Here is a 23,877-nt window from a genome sequence, read left to right on the forward strand (position 1 = left end):
ACACAAAATAAGAAGCACAAATCTCCAAAGCATTTATCTCTGAAATGCCTATGCATTTACATAGGCATGTTTAACACTCACTAAGAATAAGCTCAGATAGTTATGTACAAAAATACAACTGTAATAAATGCTATCACAACAAAACCTTGAATAAAAATAGATTTCTAGAATCCCATTAATGGGCCCATATTTTGGGTAATATCAAGTACCACATAAGAACCACCAGGTTCTAGAAAAGGACCTGGTAAGTCCTATGGAGTTCACTAATGGGACCTGCCTGTCTACTTTCAGAATACCTGGTATTTGCAAAGTGCACTGCATTCTACAAAGATCTAGCATATACACACTCACACCTTCCACAGTAACTTCATAATCTTTGACCTACTAATAATTCCACTTCTAGAAATTACTGTATATGTGCAGAGAAATAATTACATATGCACAAAGAATTGTGTATAAATGTGTTTGTTTCTGCACCACTTAAAAATGTAAAAAATTTAAGTATCCTATAAGGAAATAAATGATGGTACTTACATAAAATAGGTAATAGTGTGCTATTTAACAGTCATGTTTTAAAACAGTAATGCCATAGAAAATGCTACCAATATTATATTAACTGAGAAAAGCAGTTAGAAGCAGCTGAAGACAATAAAAACAACAAGTGTACAGATACATGTTTTATAATATTAAATACATATACCAAAATGTTATCAGTGGCTATATCTGAATAGTGAGATTACAGGTTTCTATTTTCTTCTACATTATTTTATGTATATTCTAAATTACCTTTATCTTTTAATACCATTAACATCATTAATTTTTTAATATCATTAAAATTATTTTTCTAAGAAAATTAAGTCTTTAATAATTAACAGAAGATGCCAGAAAAACTAACAAATAGAAATTACAGAAGCTTGTTGAATGAACTATAACATTTAAAACTTAAACATAAACTGAACCTATTTTTAAAAAAACACAGAAATTATTATTTCCTACAATAAACATACAGTGTACCTACAGTTAGAGGAATCTCACTAGACTGATTGTCTTCAGCTCCTGCTTCATATTCTGGAACAGGCGTGGGACCATATTCTCCAGACATAGGTCTTTTAGGTTCAATTTGAGAAACTGCTGTGTATAGAAGAATTTTAAAAATTGTAACCCAATCAGTATTTGGTTTTAACTGTAACATTGTTTGTAGTGATTTTCATAAAAGCTCTGAATAGCACCCAGGACAGAATGGTATAGAACATCTAGGTTTGAGATATTCCCTCACCAATATCTTATAGTGAAACCTTGTCATTATACAGAGTGTTAAATAGTTATAAGGATTTAGTGACTTTGGAGAGAGATACATGAGTAGGTGCTACCTTTGATCCCCTGATGCCTATTCTATGCTGTTTTAGTAAAGCCTTTATTTCTTACCCACCAATTCCTATTGGGCTGCTACATTCAAGTGGGCTATTTGAGGTCTCCTTATTAGTGACTCCAAAGTCAATGCGCAATAAAAATTCAAACTTTAGACAAGAGGGTCTGTTACTAGAAAGATCACATTATAATACAACACTACTCCGGACTGTAAGTCACAATCATTAGCCACTGCTTTTTAAACTGGACTTGCATTCAAACTGAAAACATTCTTACCTGGAATTTTAAGTGTTTCTCTCTGTAACGCTCTGGTGACTGGTATTCGCTGGTACCAGTGTCCAACACCTTCAACCTCCCAAAGGAGTTCATGGTCTCCTGGATACTTTTCAAAGTACTGCTTGCAAGCTGAAAAACACATTTAGAATTTTCTAGAAATCCCAAATATCAACTGTTTTGAAAAACAGAAGATAGAAAATAGGCTGCCCAACTAACTTAATGGGGATAGCATAACCTTGATACCAAAACAACACCAAAGGAACTCAAGAAAAGTATACAATAGTCTCATTTATGAATAAAAATTTTTAATAAAATACCAAATGAGAGTTTTAGCATGACTAAACAATAAAAACCCTAATAAAAATGTGCTTCAACTTTAAAGGCAAAATTATTAAATGTTACTGAAGGACATAACAGAAGAACTGAATAAAAAGACTGTCAGACTCAACAGCATAAAAACACTAATTCTCACCAAATTAACCTGTAAATTCCATGCAATTCCAAACAAAATCCCAACAGAATTTATTTTTTAATGACACTTGACCAAACTTAATCCCAAATTCAAAATGAAAGGACAAATAAGAAAAAATATTCAGTATGCACAACTATTATACATCAAAAAAATACAAAAAAAGCCAGCCTGAGCAAGAGCGAGACCCCGTCTCTACTAAAAATAGAAATTAGCTGGACAGCTAAAAATATATATAGAAAAAAATTAGCTGGGCATGGTGGCACATGCCTGTAGTCCCAGCTACTCAGGAGGCTGAGGCAGAAGGATTGCTTGAGCCCAGGAGTTTGAGGTTGCTGTGAGCTAGGTTGACACCACAGCACTCACTCTAGCCTGGGCAACAGAGTGAGACTCTGTCTCAAAAAAAAAAAAAAAAATTAAAAAAAAAAAAAGAATACAAAAAAAGGAAAAGAATAGGCAGATCAGTTCTATGAAGAAAAATAAGAATAAGGACTTGTCCAAGTAGATACCAAAAAGTTATAAAAACCACAGTAATTAAAACAATCTGGTCTTGACATATGGATATACAAACAGGGGAGAAATAGAAAATACCAAAAAAATTAAAAAACGCTCCACCAGGAAGAATCACACATACGTTAGAACTTGGCAAATGACAAAGGAAGCATTACATTTCAACAGAGAATGGATAAACTATTAAAATAAGGGTGCTGAAATAAAAATCCATATAGAAAAAAACAAAGTCAGATCTCAACCTCACATCAATATCATTCATAAAAATAAATTCTAGATGGATTCTAAGACCTATGTGAAAAGCAAAATGTTTAAAATAAAACATAGGAGAGTACCTCTAGGACATTAGGGTTCTGATGGCTTTCTTAATAAAAGACTCAAAAATCACAGTCCATAATGAAAAATCATGATAAACTTGATTGCTAAGATTTAAACCCTTTTATATCAGGATTATGCAATAGAACTTTCTGTGATAGGGATGTCCTATATCAGCACTATCCAATACAGTAGCCACTAGCCACATGTGGCTCCTGAGAAACTGAACTTATAATTCTATTTAATATTAATTAAACTTATATTTAATTTAAATTAGGGGCTGCTGTATTGGACTGCATAGCTCTATATGAAAATGATACCAGAAAGACAGAGATTGGGAGAAATTTAGAATATAACAAAGGATTAGTACTCAGAGAATATAAAGAATTTCTAAACTTGAATTCTAAAGACAAAATGATTCCAAAGAAAAACTACATATTTGCTCCAAAGAAATGAAAACATATGTCCATACAAAGATATTTTCATGTAGCCTTCCTTGTTCATTATAGCCAAAAAAGGGAAAGAAATCAAATGTTTATCAACAGGCAAATAAACTGTGGTATAACCATACAAATGAGGAATACTCAACAATAAAAATGGAATGAAGTATTGAGACATACATCAATGAATCTCAAAAATAAAATGCCAGACACAGAAGTATATATACCGTATACTTCCATTTTTTAATGAAATTCTAGAAAAGAAAAATCCAATCTGTATTAAAAGAAAGCAGATCACTGCTTGCCTGGAGCCAGGAGTTTGGAGGGGAAGGAAGCTAGGAGATGGATGGACAAAGGGAACTTTGGGGAACAATGAAAGTACCATCTAGATGGTGTCTGTGATACCAAGGGTCTATACGTATGTCAGAATTCATCAAAATGTACACTTAAAATAAGAACATGTTATTGTATATAAATTATAACTTAATAGAGTATATGTTTAAGATGCTATCCCAATAACACTTTTTACCTATCATGTTAAGAAATATCAAACATATTTGATGAACTACGTTGCTATGATGTGAGGAAAAAGGCATTTCATGCATTGCCGGTAGAAGTGTAAACTGGTACAACCTCCATGGAAGGCAATTCAGCAAAATTTATTGAACTTAGAAATGCAGATCTAAAGTGATTGAACCAGCAATTGCACTTTTAAGATTTTACCACTTTAGATATACAGTAGTCCCCCCCTTATCCAAGGGTGGTACATTCCCAGACCCCCAGTGGATGCCTGAAATGTTGGCAAATGCCCAACTCAATTGCTGCCAACAGGAACATATTTCCGATCATGTCTTCTACCCACCAATTTCATGCCTTTTCCTTCTTAACTAAGCACTTATCACACACTGTTGCCATAACTTTTGCAGTCTGAGGTGTGACAGCAAACTAGCAAAAATTTCTTTTTCCTTTCTCACAATTTCACAGATAAAAGATTTGTTCTTACCATAGATTTTAGCAATCTCAGAAAAAAAATTTTTTCTGTCTTTATTAAGTTGAGAACTTTCACCTTTTCATTTTAAAGGAAGCACTTTACAGCTTCTCTTTGGCACATCCAAATGGCCAGCATCAATATCCTCGCACTTTGGCGCCATTAGTAAGTAAAATAAGGGTTACTTGAACACAGGCACTCCAATATCATGACAGTTGATCTGGTAACTGAGCAGCATGGATGTGCTAAACAAAAGGAGGATTTCTGATCTGGGCAGGATGGAGCAGGACAGCAGGAGATTTCATGAATGGCACACAATTTAAAACTTATTGGTTTTTTTCCCCTTTTTTTCTTTTTTTTAATTCCTCAAGTCACCAAGTAAAACTTATGAATTGTTTATTTCTCAAATTTTCTATTTAGAAATTTTGGAGCATGCTTGACTGCAAGAAACTAAAACCACAGAAAGCAAAACCTATGGACAAGGAGGGACTACTGTACTTACGTGAGTAAAAAGTTAATAAAACTTTTCAGTTTGTCATAGGAAAAGGACCTTGCTTTAACTTTCGAAAACTCTTTTTCCTACAAATCTGATAAAAGTGAAATGTCAACTACTTTGGTAAGTAATATTACTTATGGTAAAAGGGACCACTGATTGGTAAATTGCATCTGAACTGTGACATATGAATAAATCATAAATATCTAGAAGATACACATATTTGTGAACCTCCCCAAGTTCAGCTTGACTTGTAACTGGGCATTTGTCTGTTTGCCTTTATGAACCACAAGCTATGCCTTTTGGTTGTTACAAGAATCCCTGGGGCATTAGGACTTCTAAGTCAGGGTAACTCACACCCATATCCATATGTCACTGGCAATGTCCTGAATTATAGCTGCTCAGTGAGCCAGGGTGCTGGAGTGAAGATGACAAAGATGACCACTAATGGACATGTACCATCAGGGAGAAATCAACTTCTGTGATTTCAAAACACTGAGATTTTTTTTTTAACCAGGGCATTAACACAGAAGCTAGCAATATTAAGAAATATACACATGGTCTCTGCCCTCAGTCCCAGAGCTCTAAAACCCTAGCAATTTCCTTAGTGGTAGGGGTGCTAGGAGATCTTTTCAATGTTTGGTGTCTGCCCAGTTGCTGAGACAGAGTTCCTAATACCCTTAAATAGGGGTGCTAGGAAAATCTTTGTTCTCTTATTTGGTCTTTGATTCCAATTCCTGACACAAAGCTCCTAAATCCCTTGGAATTTCCTGGGTGATAAGAGCATGTTTTGTTCTAATGAGACAATTCTTGGTGGGCTGCTGGAGGGGGCTGGTCACTAGAAAGGCCAAGCCACGATCATAAGCATAGAGCTTTCAGCTCCATCCCACCATTCTCCGGAGAGGGGATAGAAATGGAGTTAATAATGGATCATGCCTACATGATAAAGCCTCCATAAAAATCTCTAAACTATGGGTATCGGGGAGCTTCCAGGCTAGCAAACACATCCATGTGCTGGGAAGGTAGTGTACCCCAATTCCATGCAGACAGAAGCTGCTGTGCTAGGGACCCCTCTAAACCTCATCCTATGTATCTCTTCATCTGGTTGTTCATCTGTATCCTTTATTATATTCTTTTAACAAACAGGTAAACATAAGTGTTTCCCTGAGTTCTGTGCGCAGCTCTAGCAAATTATTCGAACCCAAGGAGAGATAGTGCGAACCCTGATTATAGCCAGTCAGAAGTACAGGTGACAACCTACTACTGGTAATTGGCATCTGAAATGGGGGCTGTATTGTGGGACCAAGCCCTCGATTTTTGAGATCTGAGGCTAACTCCAGGTAGGCAGTGTCGGAATTGTATTGGAGGACACCCAGATGCTGTCCCTGGAGAATTGCGTGTTGTGTGAAGAAATGCTCCCACCCACACATCTGGTTTCAGAAGTGCTATGCTGAATAGTGTGTGGGTAGAAATAACAAATTAGAAACAATGTCCATCAATAGTTACAGTATCCATTTGTAACATACTATGTAAAAAAGAATGGCCCATACCATGTTAAAGAAAAAAAAAAAAGGAAGGTCTTTACACACTGATATGGAATAAAATATATTAAGTGAATAAAAAAAGGTTTAATGTATAAAGTATAACATTTCTGTAGAAAAGGAAGAAAAAGGAAAATATGTATTTTGTTTGCATATACATAAAGTATGTCTGGAATGATACATAAGAAACTGAGAACATTATTTGCCTCAGGAACAGAAAGAGGGTGGCTGAAGGGACAAAATGAGAGACTGAAACTCTTTTATATCTCTGAATCTGTTGGCCGGGTATGGTGGCTCAGGCCTATAATCCTAGCACTCTGGGAGGCCAAAGTGGGAGGATTGCTTGAGGTCAGGAGTTCCAGACTAGCCTGAGCAAAAGTGAGACCCCTTCTCTACCAAAAAGAAAGGGGGAAAAAAAAAACCCATTGCGGCAGTGCACCTGTAGTCCCAGCTACCTAGGAGACTGAGGCAGGATTGCTTAGAGCATAGGAGTTGGAGGTTGCAGTAAGCTACAATGACGCCACTGCACTCTACGCAGAGCAACAGAGTGAGACTCAGTCTCAACAAAAACATACAAAGCAAGTGAACACCCCACCTCACAGCCCCCATCCCTAAAAATAAAAAAAAAAAATAAGGAATTTGTGATTGTACTATTCAGTGAAAATAATTCAATATTAACAGCATCAATTGTCACCAAAATAAACATTAAAAACAAAACTTTAAATGAAAGTGAATATAAAACAAAAATCATTATTAAATTAAGACCGCTAAGACAGATAAAGGTAGGTTTTGGATATGTAACAAGAACATTCTAGTATCATGGTCCCTCAAATTTATGCAAAATGCCCCCATTTTCTGTCAACACATATTCTAATTTGTACTGTTATTCAAGGTAAAATTAAAGTAATAATCTTAGCAAGCATTTATAAAAAAAAATTTTTTTAATTGGTGAAAAGTCAGGGACCCTGTTAGGGGCAGAAATAGTTCAATAGTATGTAAATTGTATCTAAATTTTTTTAAAAGTTACCACACCCCCAAAAAGCCATATACATTAGATAAGGGCACATTTGCAAAATTACGCCCTAAAGAGCCAAAGATTCCAAAGTTACTTAATTGTTTTTTAATTTCAAAATTATTTTTATTTCTTTTAGAGACAGGGTCTCACAATATTGCCCATGCTGGTCTCCAACTCCTGGCCTGAAGTGATTCTCCCACCTCAGCATGAGCCACCATGTCCGGGTGAAATTTACTTAATTTTGACGTACACACAACTACAATATCGTGGAGAAACAAGTCAGAAGTAACACTGGGACAAGTTTAACATTTTTTAACTTAGACCATTTACCTGTATACATGACAGAAGACAGTGGATACCGCAAGCCCAGCGCATCTTCTGTAAAGGAGTCAACAAAGTCTTCCAGCATATGAAGCCCAAAATCTTTACCTCGATATTTCTTTCTTAGAAACATTGTATCAAGAACTGGCAGTTGGTAACTTTGGGTAAGAAAGGAGGCACATATGCTTCCTGCAATAATAAGAACAGAAACCCAACAATTTTTCACATTCAGATATATATACATTCAGTGAACACAAGTTAACATCTTTCTAAAAATGTTTAGTTTTTATCCTACATCAAGAAAAATGTTAAAGAAATGTAAATTCGGTAACATAAAGTGTTTTCAAGCTGTTATTAGACATCATAATGTATACATGTGATAAGGAAAAGAGCTATGTATCTTACATTTGCCCACGGTATTATCCAATAAAGGCTAAATAAATAGCTCATTATCATTTTCTGAAAGTCAAATACTTGACTATACGTATTATATATACTACCACTGTCTGTAGACTTGTGCAACTTTAAAACTCATCAACTATTAAAATTTCAGATTCAGAGTATTTGATGACTGCATACAGTTTAGAATACATAAAGTATTTAATTCTAACCTTAGTACCTGAACATTCATCTTTTCCCTTTACTTATTTCTTTATGAGTTCCATTTTATTTTTATCTGCTTTATGATGGTGAAGAAGTGAATTAGTTCTCCAAATTTTTAAGGACTAATTGGAAACATGTGTCTTAGAAATGGCTAAATCAGCTAACATTTTTCCTGTGGATTTCATTCTAAATGTATCTTACATGTTTAAAGTTAAACAGCAAAAATAATTTGTAGTTATCTAAATATGTCTCTCCTTATTATACACAGCTATGCTGATTTGTCTTTTAAGAACCCTGCTGTATATTTGGGTTCTGACCAACCAAACCGATATATTAGATCCTTTCATGTCTTAAGATAATTTACAAGTTGAGGGCACACGTTGTGGTTTCCCCCCACTTTCTATTCATTTTAGAATTCATAGTTATCAGTCAATATTCTACCCCTTTCTGCCTCAAATGAAATAATTATTCTTGTCAGATTATTCATATGATTTTGAATAATTCTAACAATGTAGTTCAAACCAGAAATAAAATGTCAGGAAACAAACATCTCACAAATTGATTTACCGATCATATTATTTAATTGGTTGATAAATATAACATCAATGCAAAAATGAATGAGAACAGAAAGCACTATCTAGTTCTAGTTCTCAATACAAAGTCAGCGATCTATGGTTGCTTATTATTGTACATGCTTTGCGTTCTTTACAAAGGAATACTAATTAATTGTATGAAGGAAATTTCCCATAAGTTGAATTTTTTTCTATTTTCACAGAAACATTCCTTTTAGTAGAGAAAGGGTAAATTCCAGCATCTAAGACTACTGTTAAAATAGTCAATTTATGGAACAAGCAGGGTTCACAAAGTCTGAAGTTCTTCTACTATTTACTTGACATGCACATGTTCATTTCAAAAAATCATGGTGGTTTTCTTCCTTCGCCTTCACCTTACATACTTCTACTCTCCAGGGTTCGGCCCATATAAATGCAATTAAATAAAGGGAATAAAAACTTCCAATGTTACCGGAGATTCTTAAGATACATCAATAGCTGCAGACAGCAGCATAATTACATGGTAAAGCAAAAATCACAACCTGCTACCTTACGTCAAGTTTTCATGAAATTTATTAACTCAAATGAAATTAAATTTAGCACTGCACATGATAGATTGAATGTTTACATTTCTCAAAGTTCAATCTTTGGCCTTCTTCTCTTTCTGTATTCCCTCTTTGGGCAATTTTATCCACCCCCAAGACTTCTGCGATTTATTCAAATGCTGAGTACCACTAATGTCTATCTTTAACCTCTGTAAGGCATGGCACTTACTTCAAGATCAAGAATGGAAAAGCTCATATAAATGTAAATAAAACAAAAGCTACACGATCATCTCAATAATCAGAGAAAAGCCAACACCTTTCCAGATAAAAACACTCAACTTCTCAACCTGATAAAGGGCATCTACAAGAAACCCACAGCTAACGTTATACTTATTGGTGAAAAACCGGATATTTTCCCCTAAGATCAGGAACAAAGCAAGGATGTTCTCTCACTACTTCTATTGGACGTTGTCCTGGAGGTTCTAGCCAGGGCAATTGGTAAGAAAAAGAAAAAGCATTCAGGTGGAGAGGCAAGAAACAAAACTATCTCTATTTACAAATGACATGATCTTGTATATAGAAAATCTTAAGGAATCCACTAAAAGGCTATTAAAAATAATGAAGTAGTTCAGCAAGGATGCAGGATACAAGATTAATACAGAAAAATCAATTGCACTTCTATGCATCAGCAATGAAACAAAACGAAATTAAGAAAACAATTCCATTTACAATAGCATCAAAAACTAATAAAATGCTTAATAAATTTAACAAAAGAAATGCAAAACTGGTACACTGAAAACTACATTGTTAAAAGAAATTAGAGAACATGAAACAGACAGACATATCATGTTCACGGATCTGAAGACTTAACATTGTTACGATATCAATATTCTCCAAAATGACCTACGGATTTAAAATCCTAGTTTGATTTTTTTGGTAGAAATTGACAAGCTGATCCTAAAAATCATATGGAAATGAAAAGGACCCCAAATAGCCAAAACAATCTTGACAAAGAACAAAGTTAAAGAACTCACACTTCTCAATTTCAAAACTTACTACGAAGCTACAGTAATCAAGACAGTGTGTTACTGGCATAAGAACAGATATAGAGATCAATAGAATAAAGGATCTAGAAACAAACCCTCATGTTTATGGTCAACTGATTTTCAACATGAGTGCCAAGACAATTCCATGGGAAAAAACTACAGGAAAGAACTGTCTGTCTTTTCAATAAATGGTGCTAGGACAACTGGACATCCACATATATAAAATAACAACGTTGGGATCCTTCTTTGCACCATAAACAAATCTTAACTAGATCACAAACCTAAATATAAGAACTAAAATTATAAAACTCCTAGAAGAAAACATAAGCGTAAACCTTTGCCATCTTGGGTTAGGCAAAGCCTTCTTAGATACAACACCAAAAGCACAAGTGACAAAAGAAAATGTAGATAAATTATACCTTATCAAAATTAAAAACTTCTATGTCTCAAAGGACACCACAAGAAAGTGAAAAGACAATCCACAAAATGGGCGAAAATATTTCCAAATTATATATCTGACAAGGGAAGTGTATCCAAAATATATAAACAACTCTTACAACTCAAAAAGAAAAATAGACAACCCAGACTAAAAGTAGATTAAGGTTTCCAAGGATTGTGGGGTAAGGGAAATGGGAAGTGGCCATGAACAAGTACAGGGATTCTGAAGTGATGAAAATGTTCTAGAGGCCAGGCAAGCAGCTCACGCCTGTAATCCTAGCACTCTGGGAGGCCAAGCGGGGAGGATCGCTTGAGCTCAGCAGTTCGAGACCAGCCTGAGCAAGAGCAAGACCCCGTCTCTACTAAAAATAGAAAAATTAGCCAGGTGTCATGGCGCACACCTGTTGTTCCAGCTGCTCAGGAGGCTGAGACAGGAGGATTGCTTGAGCCCAGGAGTTTTAGGTTGCTGTGAGCTAGGCTGACGCCATGGCACTCTACTCAGGGCAACAGAGTGAGACCCTGCCTCAAAAAAAAAAAAAAGAAAAGAAAAGAAAATGTTCTGGAATTAGATCATGGTAACTGCTGTTGCACAACTATGAATATAGTAAAAACCACTGAATTCTACACTTTAAAAGGATGAATTCTATGGTATGTGAATTATAATAGGATGGATCTCAAAATGTGCTGAGTGAAAGAACCTAGACCACTCCCTAAAAAATAGAGTACTACTGTATGACCACATTTATATAAAATTCTAGAAATAGCAAGCTAAGCTATAGTAACAGTCAGCAGATAAGCATTTTCTTGGGGACAAATGGGAGGGAGAGACGGATTACAAAGGAGCAAGGAGAAACTTCTGAAGATAACAGATATGTTCATTATCTTGATCATGGAGATGGTTTCACAGTTGTATACATATGTCAAAACACAACAAATTATAAATGTTAAATATGGGCACTTTCTTATATCAGTCATGCAAACACAACTCAATTAAAAATGAGCAAAAGCTTTTAATAGAATTTCTATTCAAAAAAGATATACAAATGGCCAAAAAGCACATGAAAAGATACCCGACATCCGTAGCCATTCAGGAAATGGCATGCCACTTCATACCTACTAGGTTGGCTATTATTAATATGACAGATAATTACAAGTATTGGCCAAGATATGGAGAAATTGGACCCTCATATACTGCTGGTGAGAATGTAAAATGGGGCCACTGCTTTGGGAAACAGTTTGGCCAGTCCTCAAAAGGCAAAACAGAGTTACCATATGACCCAGCAACTCCACTACTATGTATACATGCCAAAAGAAACGAAGACATGTCCACATAAAAACACGTACACAAATGTTCACAGCAGCATTATTCAAAATAGCCAAAAAAGTAGAAACAACCCAAAAGTTCATCAACTGATGAAAGACAAAATTGGTATATCCATGAAGTGAATATTATTTGGTCATAAAAAGGAATGAAATACTGTTACACAGCAATATGGATGAGACTTGAAAACATTATGCTAAGCAAAAGTAGCACAAAAGGCCACATAGTGCATGATTCCATTTCTATGAAATATTCAGTAGATTAGTGGCTGCCAAGGTCCAGGGGCCTGGGATTGGGGAGGAAATGTGGAAAGATTGCTAAGGAATACAGAGTTTCTTTTGGGGGGATGGAAATTACCTAAACTTAGTTGAGACAACAGTTGCACAATTCTGTGAATATATTATTATAAAATAATTGAATTATATACTTTAAATGAGTGGATCATATGGTATGTGAACAATATGTCAATAAAGATCTTAAAAATGTAAATAAAACAGCAATTTACACATGACTCCAATAAACCATGTGTAATCAGATTTTGCATAGACAGACCCCAAATTTGCTCCTCCCCCAGTTTACCAATTTTTCAGTAAATTTCACCACTATTCAGTTACTCAGAGCACTCAGCTTTGACTGTTCCTTCACAGCCCTTGTAGAATCCATCAGACATCCTGTAGCAATAGCCTCATAACTTATCTCAAACATGATCTTCACTTCTCACCACCTCTACCCCATATCTCCCTGTCCACGCCACTGGCACCTCTCACAAGGCTTCTATAAAACAGCCTCTTAACTAGCTTAACTCAACCTTGCCATCTTTCCAGTTGTAACCAGTTTTCCACATAGCAGTCAGTCACCTTTTTAAAAGGCAAATCAGATGTTACTCCCACCCTCAAAACTTTTCAATGGTTTGCTATCACCTGCAGAATAAAATTCAAACTCTTTCTTTGGCCTTCAAGACCTTTCAAGGTAAAACCTCTACCTCTCCAAACCCGTATCACTTGCTCCAGGATAGCCACACCATTTCTGAAACATGCCAAACTTGTTTCTAACTCAGGGCTTCTGCATTTTCAATTCTTTGCCTAAAAATCTGTTCTACTGAAGTTTCACATATCTCGTTATTCCATCACTTTTTTCAGAGAGGCTTCTCCTAACCAGTCTATTTAAAATAGTACCCCTACTGGGAGGCTGCAGTGGCTCATGCTTGTAATCCCAGCACGTTGGGAGGCCGAGGCAGGAGGATTGCTTGAGATCAGGAATTCCCCACCAGCCTAAGCAACATAGCGAGACCCTGTCTCTACAAAAAATAGAAAACTTAGCGGAGCATGGTGCTGTGCGCCTGTGGGCCCAGGTACTTGTAAGGCTGAGGCAGGAAGATTACTTGATGCCACCGCACTCTAGCCCGGGCAACAGAGCAAGACTTTGTCTCAAAAAAATAAAAAGTAAAAAAATAATACCCTGCCCCAGACTCTCTATTCTTTTAATTTAGTTTTCTTCAAAGCACCTGCTAGCATTATTACCTATTCGTCTATTCATTGCTACCTCTTCCTCTAAAATGTTAAGTTCTAGGACAGAGCTTACAAAATTTTTACTATTAATACTATCACTCAATTTTTCCCACTTGGTCTTTCTCCTACTCTCTTCTTTCCCTTTTTCCTCCCCTTTTCTATCTACATAGCACTTAAAAACAACTTTTCAATAAATGAATACATTTAAATGATACCATTCAAGACCTATGCATCAAATTCAAGAACAGATTTCCCTGCCACAATTGAGTGGCTTCCTCTTCTCATGGAATCATTTCTTCCTTGTCCACCCAGGAATGTCTTTCCTCCCCTCCATAAAACCAGGATTAACACCTCGTGAAGCCATCAGCCTATGACTGTCTCCAGTCATAGAAGACAGGCATAAAGTGAATTCCAAATAAACAATGTGATTATCTTTAGATAAGAGACCTGTCTCATACCACTAGGGAATATATTCTCATGATAGTCTTCACACTTTATAAATCAGTTAAGGTAATGCTAACTGTCAGAACAAACCAAACCTGGAAAGCTTAACACAGTAAGTTTCTTTTTTGCTCAAGTAAGTCTCACGTAGGTGTTCCTGACGAGTGGATGGTTTTCTGCCTCACAATCATCCAGAAACTATTTCAGTTACTTATTCCTGCCTAACATACCAGCCTAAAACATGCTGGATTAAAACAAAAACGTATTCACTATTTATCACCACTCTCATATGGCATCAGCGGGGGCGCTCGGTACTGGCTGCTGACGGAAAGCACAGCTGGGCTTGGCCTCAGAGCCTCCGTCCTCTTCCACAGAGCCACTGGGGCCTCCTCGCCACAACGTGGTCTTAAGAGTCGTATTTCTTACCTGGTGACTAGCTTCTAAGAGAACCACAGCGGCAACCTTCTTAAGGTTTAGCACAGTGTCCTGTGTCCTGCATTCTCCCAGTTAAAGCAAGTTACAGGGCCAGCCCAGACTCAAGCAGGCTACGCAGGATGTAAACACTGGAAAGCATGGTTCATTGGGGCCACAAAGAAACAGACCACCACAAAAACCCGGCTTCCTGCTACCTGTGGCCTCCCTATCCCTTACGTCCTCAAAGTCCTGCACTCAGCAGACAGATGAGGAAAATGAATGCATCTTAATCAACTTGACTGGAAATCACACACATCATTTCTTTCATTACTTAGAGGGAGACCTAGTCACACAGCTCCCTAAAGTTGTGACAGTGACTGGAAGATATAATCCCTGACTGAGCAGCTGCTGGCCAATGATCAGAATAAAGAAAAGGAAGCACAAACATTTGGTGGACAGGCTGCAGCCTCAGCTAACTTTCCTCTTACCTCCCAACAGATTAACATTTCCTTTTTAACTTTCAGGAAATCAATGGTCACATCTCAGGAGAGAGTCCCTTTTGCCGGCTTCTTCCCTCCAGTTATGTTTGGTTACCTCAGGCTGTTTTCAGTAACACAAGCTCACACTAACATTCACACACACAGATACTTTATACAACAGTTCTGACTAATCCCACCCACACTATGTATTACCTTGGCTTCTGGGGTCCACACAAATATCCACACCTCTCCCATGTGCTCCAACTTACATTTCTAACTATATATCTCTACTTATATGTTCCACAGGAACATTGAACTTTCCCTGTCAAAATTGAACTAAAGTATTATCAAATCTACTCCTTTTTTTTGTATTTCCAATCTTAGTTAACAGCCTCCCATCAATGCCTAAGCACCCAAGCCAAAACCACCCAGATCCATCCCCTCCCTCCACACAGACAATGGAGTCACCACACACTGCCCAAAAATCTCCCTCAAATCTGTTTCCTTCTCCATTCCTACTACCACTTTCCTAGTTTCCGTCCTTCTTTCACCTGAACTACTAAAACAGCTCTTTTAATTGAATTCCTGACTTTAAAATACAAATTTCCAACTGCTGCAAAGTATTTAATCATGTTATCCCTACATAATTCTTTGATAGCTTCCTGGCCAATAAAATGCCAGACTTCTTAGTAGGGCATTTAAGACCCCTCACAACATGACCTCCATCTTCACGTCTCCTACTTGTTAGTCCCACCACCTCATCCAGGGTGTAGTCCTAAATACTCTCTGAACTTTAATGGCTCTGTGCCTTCTTTAATATATTTATATTCCATCCACATGTTTACTAAGAATGTTCTTTTCCTTCCCCCTTCTCTGACAACCTACTTACCCTTCAAAGCCACTTTTTTTTTTTTTTGAGACAGAGTCTCACTCTGCTGCCCAGGCTAGAGTGCCATGGTGTCAGCCCAGCTCACAGCAACCTCAAACTCCTGGGCTCAAGCAATACTCCTGCCTCAGCCTCCCAAGTAGCTGGGACTACAGGCATGCATCTCGACCATGCCCCACTAATTTTTTCTATATATTTTTAGTTGGCCAGCTAATTTTCTTTGTATTTTTAGTAGAGATGGGGTCTTGCTCTTGCTCAGGCTGGTCTCGAACTCTTGAGCTCAAACAATCTGCCCACCTCGGCCTCCCAGAGTGCTAGGATTACAGGCCCGGCCCAAAGCCACTTTTAAATATCACTTTCTCAGTAACACCTTCCCCCAGGCAAAATTAACTGCTTACTCTTTAAGGACTACTACTGTTGATACCGCAAATACATTACTCATCAAACTGAATTATGATTAGATGTTTATCAACTCTAGTTTTCTGTCTAATCTGCTAGATTTTCAGTGCTTTGAGGGTAAACTCATGACCTTGAACCCATGATCTTGTGTCTCTACTGAGTCACCTGTATCTCCCCAATAACAGAATCCTTATGTGCTTTTTTAGATAGTTAGAACTGCACCTGAACAAACTAGCCATCTCATTTCCCAATGACACATTTCAGGTAGCCACAGAATAGAATGGGATTCTCACATGCCTTTGCTCATTTCCATAAGAAAGGGATTACAGACTCAAGTCCCTAAAATAGAACCTCAATCCTCCAGCACAAACTTCAGCTGTGTTTTGCCTTTAGCTATACCATCAGTTGTTATCATTTTATATCAGTTTTTGTTATTCCTTAAATAATCTCATTAAATAAAAGAGTCAAATCCAAATTTTACTGAAGAGGAATCGAGAGATCTATCAAAAAAAAGTAGGGAAGATCATGGATATAGATAGCTCCCAGTAAAAGGTCTGAAAGTCATAAGGAAAGCTGACTAGCAAATAAGGAGAGGAAAAATTGCTTCCATTATAGATTATTTCAAACACAGATTTAAAAATCCAAAATACATCCCCTAGTATTGATCATCAATCTCTTCAATAGTGAGTTAAACTGACGTATAGAAGTAGATCAGGCTTCCCCAAAATAGAGGTTTTCAAATTGGATGAAGGCAATTCACAGTTGAAGCCAAACAATTATGGGTATTTCCAAAATAGCAGCTAATGACAGTGCCCTCAATTTTGTTTTTTCTCTCAGCTTGTCTATACCAAAATGTGGTATCTGATTTATACAAACTGCATCTTTATTCTTTATATATTTCTTGATATAGGCCAAAAGACACAAAACTGCCACTGAATTAACCAGTGGTGTTTTTTCTTCCATTGTTTTTAATATTAATAACCCCAGGACATTTTTTCATTAGTTTTCTAGTTAGAACAGATGGCCCTGATCATTACAGGCCCAATGACAATTTATGAAGTTCAGCTAATTTTGTGGTGGACATTGATTAGACTCTGGACAAGGTTCCATTTTTTTAAATGTTTTCTTTTTGATTTTAATCAAAGTTATACATGAATATTGTTTAGAATATAATAGTTGTATAAGACCTGAGGGGAAAAAAGCACCTTCCTGATCCACACACAACACGCCTGCCACACCCCATAAGCAAACACTTTGAAATCACTTAACTGATCTTTTTGGTATTTACTTCCACATCTCTAAATAACATACTACTTGTCAGGCATAATTAACTGACTTCCCAGTATGGAAGGTGAGAATTTAGCAATTACTTACATTCACACACCCCAATCCCAACTCCACTACAAACACATTTCCGATACACCATACCCCAATAACCCCAAAACAGTAATCTGTGATTTTTTTGGTTAGATCAATTTTCAGTTTTACATTATGACTATATAAATGCTTTGGACAACTGAGCCACGTAGCATACCATGATTGTTTCTTCTTTCCTGCGCTGCTTTTTATTTGCCTTAATACTAATTATTATTTATCTCTAATGTACCCCCCAAAGGCTTCCATAACTGTGTAAATCTTGTCTTGATAATCAGTTCAAACACTTCAAATTTTCTCTGTTTCATCTTCTTGAATCAAAGTTCCAGAGCTTTCTGATCTGCTCCAATCTAGATGAGTCAATCTCTAGAAAAATGTTGTTCAAAATATCTGTGATGGAAATGTTCTCTCTACTGTCTAATGCAGTAGCCACCAGCCACACATAGCTATCAAGCACTTAAAATGCAGCTAGCATGACTGAGAAAATGAATTTTAAAACTGTATTAATTTTAATTTAAATAGCCACCTATAAAGCTAGTGGTTACAAGACACAGCAGCTCCACAACTGATATATAGCTGTGATTTCAGATCTCCTTTTTCTCCTTAGTTTCCTGATCCCATATTTTTCTTCCTTGATTTACTTTCTTATTTTAATGGAGCATAAACTCTACTTGCTTCCTGGAAAAGGATACACAAGAAGTAAATTGTTTTGAGATTGACCATCTAGAAATTTCCTTCATTCTCACATTTCATTGATAACTTGACTAAGCATAGAATACATTGGAAATCATCTTCCCTTAGTATCTTATAGGCATTGTTCCACTTCTATTGTTCAGTGTTGCCGTTGGAAAATCTAATTTCCTGATCTATTATCTAAATCACTCCATCATGATTTCACAACATCTGAAATTTCACAATAGTCTATCTCGGTATGAGTCTATTTTAATTCATTGTGATGGCTGCTCAATGGGCCCTTTTAATCTGGAAATACTGTTCTAATAGTTCTGAGAAATTTTCTTGAATTATTTCATTGGTGATCTCTTCCCCTCCAATTTCTGTTCTCTCCTTCTGAAACATCATGTAGATGATTCCTTTACTTTTATCTTCTCTTTCCCATATTCCATCATTTAAGGTTTTTTGTTTTTACTCTCCTTTCTGATCAATTTCCTCAACTTTATCTTCCTTCTGTTGAATTTTTAATTTCTAAGATCTTTATGAACATTCTTCTAAGAGATCTTGTTCTCATTTCATAAATGCACTGACTACTCTGAACTTTCCAAAAAATATTAAGGGCCACTGTCTTCTCCAAACCTCTTCTATTCTTCATTGTTTTGACCTCCATCTTTCTTATCAGTGGGTTTCCTTAACTATGACTATCTGTTCATAGTTAAGAATGAGACATTAGAAAGCCAATCGGAAGCTCTGTGTGTATAGTGGGGATTGCTTACAATGAACTTTACAGCAGGATGATCTAGCTGAGGCCCTTCCCAGGGTAACCATTTATATCGGTATTTTTAGATTTTTTTTTTCCTAGGAATTTGGCCTAGTCAAATTCCTCAAAGAAAACATTTTTGCTCATGTAACTATTAAAATAATTTTGAAATGCTATGTATTCACACATCTTTGGTGACATCTAAAATTTTCATCTAAGTTTCAATAATTAGAAAGGATGTAATTTCTGACATATTGCCAATGTTGACTTTTAAAAAACTAGTTGGCCGGGCGTGGTGGCTCACGCCTGTAATCCTAGCACTCTGGGAGGCCGAGGTGGGCGGATCGTTTGAGCTCAGGAGTTTGAGACCAGCCTGAGCAAGAGCGAGACCCCATCTCTACTAAGAATAGAAAGAAATTATATGGACAGCTAAAAATATATATAGAAAAAATTAGCCGGGCATGGTGGTGCATGCCTGTAGTCCCAGCTACTCGGGAGGCTGAGACAGGAGGATCGCTTGAGCTCAGGAGTTTGAGGTTGCTGTGAGCTAGGCTGACGCCACGGCACTCACTCTAGCTGGGCAACAGAGTGAGACTCTGTCTCAAAAAAAAAAAAAAAAAAAAACACTGTTTTAAAAATAAAAAAAAAATAAAAAACTAGTTTAAAAATAATTTTAGACTTACAGAAAAGTTACAAAAATATTGCCCTTCACTATAATGTTAACATCTCACATAGCCAAAGTATTACTATCAAAATCAGAAAATTAACAGATACTATCAGCTAAACTACAGACTACTCAAATTTCACCACTTTTTCCACTAATGCCCTTGTCTGTTTCAGAATCCAATCCAGGATTCCATACAGCATTTAGATTAATGTCTCCTTAAACTCTGGTCTTTGATTTTTTGTTTTTTGTTTTGTTTTGTTTTGAAGGGACAGGGTCTCCAGGCTGGAGTGTGGTCTAGTGGCACGATTATAGTTCACTGTAACCTCGAACTCCTCGGCTCAAGCAATCCTCCCCTCAGCCTTCCCAGTAGCTAGGAATACTGGCACTCACCATCACACCCGGCTGATTTTTTTTATAGATACGGGGTCTCACTATTTTACCCAGGCTGATCTCAAACTCCTGGCCTCAAATAATCCTCCTGCCTCGGTCTCCCGAATGGCTGGGATTATAGGCGTGAGCCACCCTGCCCAGCCAGTTTCTTTTTTTGGAAACAAGGTCTCACTCTATTACCTGGGCTAGAGCGCAGTGGTGTCATCATAGCTCACTGCAACTTCAAACTCGTAGACTCAAGCAATCTTCCTGCCTCAGCCTTCCAAGTAGCTGGAACTACAAGTGCACGCCACCACACCCAGTTAAGATATGTCTTATTTCTGGTGACATTAACCATGATCTATTGGTTAACGTGGTATCTGCCAAGTTTCTCTATGTAAGTTTACTATTTTTCCCTTTGTAATTAATTAATGATATTGACTTAAAGAAAAATAAAATGATTAAATCATTCTTTAAATATATCAAATAGACTCCATCATAAAAACTACAATGTGATAACTGCTGCTAATCATTAAACAAACTATTCCTTAACTGCTGAACAAGCTCCCTGTAACTAAAATGACCCTCTAAAAGAAAGCCATAAAACTCGTAATGGATCTACACAGAGAAAGGAAAAGTCATTGTCCCTCAAAAGTGTCTAAATACAATCTTGTAGGTATCCGGAGAAGATATGAAGTCAAAGAGTAAACATATAGTGTAGCTTCCTAGAGTGTAAACTTCACCAATATTCTACAGTGGGAATGTTTTAAAAAATCCTCTAGTGTTCCGTAGCACAATAGGGCAACTACAGCTAATAATTTATTGTATATTCAAAAATCACTAGAGGAATGGAATTGAAATGTTCCCAATACAAAGAATACAAAGAAATGATAAATGTTGGAGGTGATGGATATACCAATTACTCTGATTTGATTATTACACATTGTATGCTTGTATCAAAATGTCACAGGAACTCCATAAATATGTACTACTACATAATCATAAAAATAATGAAAGGATAATTAAGATAAAAACTTAAATTAGTCTATATGTATTTTTTTTCAACAATCACTACTTTATTTGAGAACTTGATTTGAAATGTAGAGAATATAAAGTTCTGTTGCTCTTCACCTGGAAACAATTTTTTCTTGAGGTGGGGGAGGTGTGTCTTCTTAACTGGATATTTTAACAGGTGAAAATTCTGAAACTTGGAAGATGTTAACTAATATATTTACCTCTAAAAAAGAAGTATTGTCAGACATCTTTCCTTGGTAAACTACTACTTGAGAGCAGTCTGCTTCTTGTTTAAAAAACAAAAGAGGCACTTTGGGAGGCCAGACTAGCAGGATCACTTGAGGCCTGTAGTTTGAGACCATCCTGGGCAACCAAGCAAAATCCCATCTCTATAAAAAATTTTCTTTCAAATTAGCTGAGTGTGGTGGTGCACACCTGTAATCCCAGCTACTCAGGAGGCTGAGGCAGGAGGATTGCTTGAGCCTAGGAGTTCAAGGTTACAACAGAGAGCTATCAATCATGCCACTGCACTCCAGCAGCTCTAAGCAACAGAGACCCTGTCTCTAAAACAAACAGAAAGAAATATGATAATTATACTCCATTTGCGAGCCCCACAACTGACTGAAAACAAAATGACTATAATATATTCCTGTGATATATTTACAGTCTACTAACGAAAGATTAAAGATTGAAATCCTTACAATAACGAAGAGCTGGTTGAATAATTTTGAACAAAAGAGAAAGGAAATCATTAACTTCCTGTCTACCAAAACAGTATGGAGATTCCGTATTTTTAAATTTGGAATAACAATTCTTACAATAAAGGAATTAGGCAGTAAATTATATGCTAGGTACAGTTTCCAAAAATGTTTGCAAAAGCAAAGCCAAAGAACTCAAAAAACCCAGCACAAGCAATTATTATTTCTTATAGTCTAGTTTCCATTTTTATGTATTCATTTTCCTGTTTCCTTCATGTGTTGCAACCAATATTTAAAGGAGAGATGCAATGCTTTCCCTTCCGAATCCTAAGAAAAATGGTGTCAATAAGGATATAGATTTTTTTAACTTAAGAAATGCTCTCTGTTCTCAGAAACTACTTTAACTCTACTTTTTTCTTTATTTCAATAGATTTAAGGGGTAAAAGTGGTTTTGTTACATGGATGAACTGTACAGTGGTGAAGTCAGGGCTTTTAGTGTACCTGTCATCCAAATAGTATACACTGTACCCGACAGGTAATATTAGATTCCTCACCCTCCTCCCACCCACCCCGCTTCCAAGTCTCCAAAGTCCCTTATGCCATTCTTGTGACCATGGTCATTCTGTGTGACCACGAATACCCATAGTTTAGCTCTCACTCATAAGCAAGAACACGCAGTACTTGTTTTCCCATTCCTTCCTGAGATACTTCACTTAGGATAATGGCGTCCAGTTCCATTTAAGTATGTGAAAGACATTATTTCATTCTTTCTTATGGCTGAGTAGTACTTCATGGTATATGTATACTACATATTCTTTATCCGCCCATCAGTTGACGGACACTTAATTTCATATGTTTGCAATTGTGAATTTCGCTGCAATAAAAGTACATGTACATGTGTCTTTTTGATATAATGATTTATTTTGCTTTGGGTAGACACCCAGTGGTGGGATTGCTGGATCAAATGGTAGGTCTACTTTTAGTCCTGTAAGAAATCTCCACACTCTTTTCCATAGAGGCTGTACTAATTTACATTCCCAACAGTGCATAAGCATTCCCTTTTCACCACATTCATGCCAATATCAATTGTTCTTTGACTTTTTAATAATGGTCATTCTAACAGGCATAAGGTGGTATCTCACTGTGGTTTTAAATTTGCATTTCCCTGGCGAATAGTGATGTTTAGCATTTTTTCATGTTTTTTTGCCATTTGTATATCTTCCTTTGAATATCTTCCTTTGAAAAATATCTGTTTATGTCTCTTGCCCACTTCTTAATGAGGTTGTTTTTTTCTTGCTGATTTGAATTCTTTGTAGATTACAAATATTAGTCCTTTGTCGGACGTATACTTTGCAAGTATTTTCTCCCATTCTATAGGTTGTCTATTTGCTCTGTTGATTATTTCTTTTGTTATGCAGAAACTTTTTAATTTAATTAAGTCCCATTTATTTATCTTTGTGTTGTATTTATTTTTGGGGTCTTACTCATAAATTCTTTGCCTAGGCCAATGTCCAGTGAGTTTTTCCTAAGTTTTCTTCTAGAATTTTTATGGTATCAGGTCTTACATTTATTTAAGTCTTCAATCCACCTTGAGTTTATTTTTGTGTATGCCGAAAGATAGGGTTCCAGTTTCATTCTTCTGCATGTGACTCTACAATTTTCCCAGCACCATTTACTGGATAGAGCGTCCTTTCCCCAGGGAATGTTTTCACCTGCTTTGTCAAAGATCAGTTGGTTATAGGTGTATGGTTTTATTTCTGGGTTCTCTATTCTGTTCCACTGATCTATGTGTCCACTTTTATACCACTACTATGTTGTTTTGGTTACTACTGCCTTGTACTATAATCTGAAGTCGGGTGATGTAATGCCTCCAGATTTGTTCTTTTTGCTTAAGATTGCTTTGTCTATTCAATCTCTTCTTTGATTTCATATGCAATTTAGGATTGTTCTTCCTAA

The 23,877-nt window shown here is 36.5% G+C and overlaps 1 protein-coding gene across 2 annotated transcripts in view; it reads right to left on the bottom strand.

Moving 5' to 3' along the window:
- Positions 1-23,877, bottom strand: part of FAM169A (family with sequence similarity 169 member A) — a 45,523-nt gene that overhangs the window by 11,267 nt on the left and 10,379 nt on the right. For both annotated transcript variants that reach the window (XM_069492623.1, XM_069492622.1), the window contains 3 exons: positions 7,746-7,925; positions 1,645-1,773; positions 1,019-1,131 (listed from right to left, as the gene is read on the bottom strand). In XM_069492623.1, coding sequence (XP_069348724.1) covers positions 1,019-1,131; positions 1,645-1,773; positions 7,746-7,925 — 422 coding nt within the window. The remainder of the gene's footprint in view (positions 1-1,018; positions 1,132-1,644; positions 1,774-7,745; positions 7,926-23,877) is intronic.

Source organism: Eulemur rufifrons, chromosome 17, assembly GCF_041146395.1.
Source record: "Eulemur rufifrons isolate Redbay chromosome 17, OSU_ERuf_1, whole genome shotgun sequence".
NCBI lineage: Eukaryota > Metazoa > Chordata > Mammalia > Primates > Lemuridae > Eulemur > Eulemur rufifrons.